Source organism: Penaeus chinensis, chromosome 9 (genome assembly GCF_019202785.1).
Source record: "Penaeus chinensis breed Huanghai No. 1 chromosome 9, ASM1920278v2, whole genome shotgun sequence".
Classification (NCBI taxonomy): Eukaryota; Metazoa; Arthropoda; class Malacostraca; order Decapoda; family Penaeidae; genus Penaeus; species Penaeus chinensis.
Genome location: NC_061827.1, coordinates 23,673,735 through 23,676,234, shown reverse-complemented (window position 1 = coordinate 23,676,234; position 2,500 = coordinate 23,673,735). Strand labels below are relative to the sequence as shown.

Here is a 2,500-nt window from a genome sequence, read left to right as displayed (position 1 = left end):
ACAAAACTCTTGGAAGGTGATTAGATTTATCTGGCATTATTTTTGCATTATTTCCATTAACAAATGAGTGTGGAATGTACTAACATGACTAGAAGAATACTGGCTCCAGGGAAATTACTATTTCCATGCTCAGGATCCTATTCCTGGACACCATGTGTAATTATTAATAATAATAATTACACAAACAACTAGCTGTTTAGTGTTATTACTATTGCACTGAGTTATGGACTATCTTGAGAGAAAATATGGAGTGTGTGCAAGGAAAACAGTCTATTACCATCTGGATAAAGCAAACAAAATGACAAATATAGACATTGGAAAATGGCAAAACAAATTTAAACACTTATGCAGAAAAAGAAAAAATAACATTGCAAAGGGGAGGCATACTTGTTTCCACGCCCAAGTGTTCTTGAGGGTTAGGCCTACAAGCTATGTGATGGCAGTGAAGCATCTTGTTCCAGTAGAAATCCTTTTTTATGTGGGTTTTCTTTGTGAAATAAAAATGTGTAAAAACCCTATTGCTTCTCTCTTCTTTTTCCAAATCACTACCAACTATCAATTAAGACTTTCTTAAACCACAATTACTAATTTTATACAATATTTGGGTATTTTTTCAGGTAAGGATCACACTGTGCTGCTTCTGAACATTGGTGTTAGTTTGATTTCACAGAAACTATCTGTAGAGATGATAATAGCCCCAATTAAGTATAACCATGAAATTACAGGATAAAAACTCTAGAAAATATATAAAATGACATCAGTCTATGCTAATGCAATTGGTGTGGCTTACACGGTGACATGAACCTTCCAATGTATTGTCATATGTCCCTTCCAGCTGTTCAAAAAGCTTCAACGTACAGAATTTGCTTCTAAAAAGGGCAAAACATCATTGTCTCAATCGTCATTCTGCACAAGACTAAGTTGAAAAAAATAGAAATCAATAAAGACAAAATAAAAACTATAAATAAAATAACATTAAAATTTTACTTTTGTGCATATAAGGCATTCTGAAATAAAAACTAAACTACTCAACAGATAAAAAAAGTCGAAGAAGAACTATTTCTTAGAAATAGTTATGAATTCCATATGCGAAAAACAGAAGAATCTGTTTGCTGGGATACAGATATCTAAGCGTTTCCAGTCTGATTTAGCTGCACATAAGGATGCACCCATCCTTATGTAACTTAACACACAGTTATCATCAATGTATGGAATCCAACTGAACTTCACTTCAAGTTTCAGTACCTGACTTAGACTCTGATTTGGACTCTGGTATGGATGACTGACTCACTCCATCCACATCATCTCAATAAACAGGTAACTTTTTTTTTTTTTTTCAATTAAGTTAGGTTAAAGTTAAAGTCATGTTTTTGTGTAATCCAAAGCCAAGAATGAAGGGAATCATATTAGAACTTATTAATAGGTAATAAAGAACTGAAATACCAGTGAAAAATAAGTTGCTTGATATCTCAAAAGCTGTAGTTTACATACCAAAATTCAAAACAGGAACTAATGTAAACACTAACCAAAACAAATTAAACACAACCACAAATAAACAAAAGCCAACCCTGAAAAACTCACCGATGTCATTCCGCGTCCCATCCTCCGAGATGCCCCACAACCTGATGTGTGAAGTGTAAGAAATGGCAAGCATTTTCTGGCCCGCCTCACCCCCTTGGCTGGGAGGAGACAGCTTAGCATTTAAAGCCGCACGCTCAATCAGCTGGTCAATGTGTGGGGATGTGAAGGCTAGCTGCCAGCCTGTGCTATCTTTGTTCCTGGAATCCGGGAAAACATTAGCTTAATCCAGATCAATGGCTCAGGGAAATATTTCAGACATTTTTTTTTTTTTTTGTAATAATCCTCATATGCATGAAATAAAGGGAAAAAAAAAAAAAAAAAAAAAATTGTGACATGAAAATTCCTACCCCCCTTTTTTTTTTTTTTTTTTTTTTTTTTTTACAAATTGGGAAACTGCTATTTGTACACACACTCACCAGCGATTGACAGCACTTTAATGTTAGCATGTAATAAGAAAATTAATACATAAAAAAATAAATTTGAAAAAGATTTTGGAAGTTCTATTAATAGATATTAACAATTTTGGAAGACAACAAAAAGTTTTTTAATATGGATCAGTAACTTTTATAATCAGTCCATAATAGGAAAACAATAAACAAAATGTACTCAACATACAAAAATAAGACTAAAAAAAAATCTAAAAGAATTAAATATATAACATACTTGTATAATCTTGCACCTACAGTTGAGAAACATGCTTATAAAATATACTGAATTTACAAAACGTTCTCAGTAAAGAAACCCGTTTCTCTTTCCTAATAATATTTCACATTATATGAACTTACTAGATCCACACAATCATAACCTTAACAGAGTTTAAGGGATGGATAAAAACAAAGCCAATTATTGACTTTAAAAATTAAATTTAACCTTAACCCTAGGGACAATGAAGAGGGAGATCTCTGTTTCACATGGAAAT

The 2,500-nt window shown here is 32.6% G+C and overlaps 1 protein-coding gene across 3 annotated transcripts in view; it reads right to left on the bottom strand.

Moving 5' to 3' along the window:
• LOC125029025 (SH3KBP1-binding protein 1-like) overlaps nucleotides 1-2,500 on the bottom strand; it is a 20,694-nt gene that overhangs the window by 10,028 nt on the left and 8,166 nt on the right. For all 3 annotated transcript variants that reach the window (XM_047618746.1, XM_047618747.1, XM_047618748.1), the window contains exon 7: nucleotides 1,582-1,778. In XM_047618746.1, coding sequence (XP_047474702.1) covers nucleotides 1,582-1,778 — 197 coding nt within the window. The remainder of the gene's footprint in view (nucleotides 1-1,581; nucleotides 1,779-2,500) is intronic.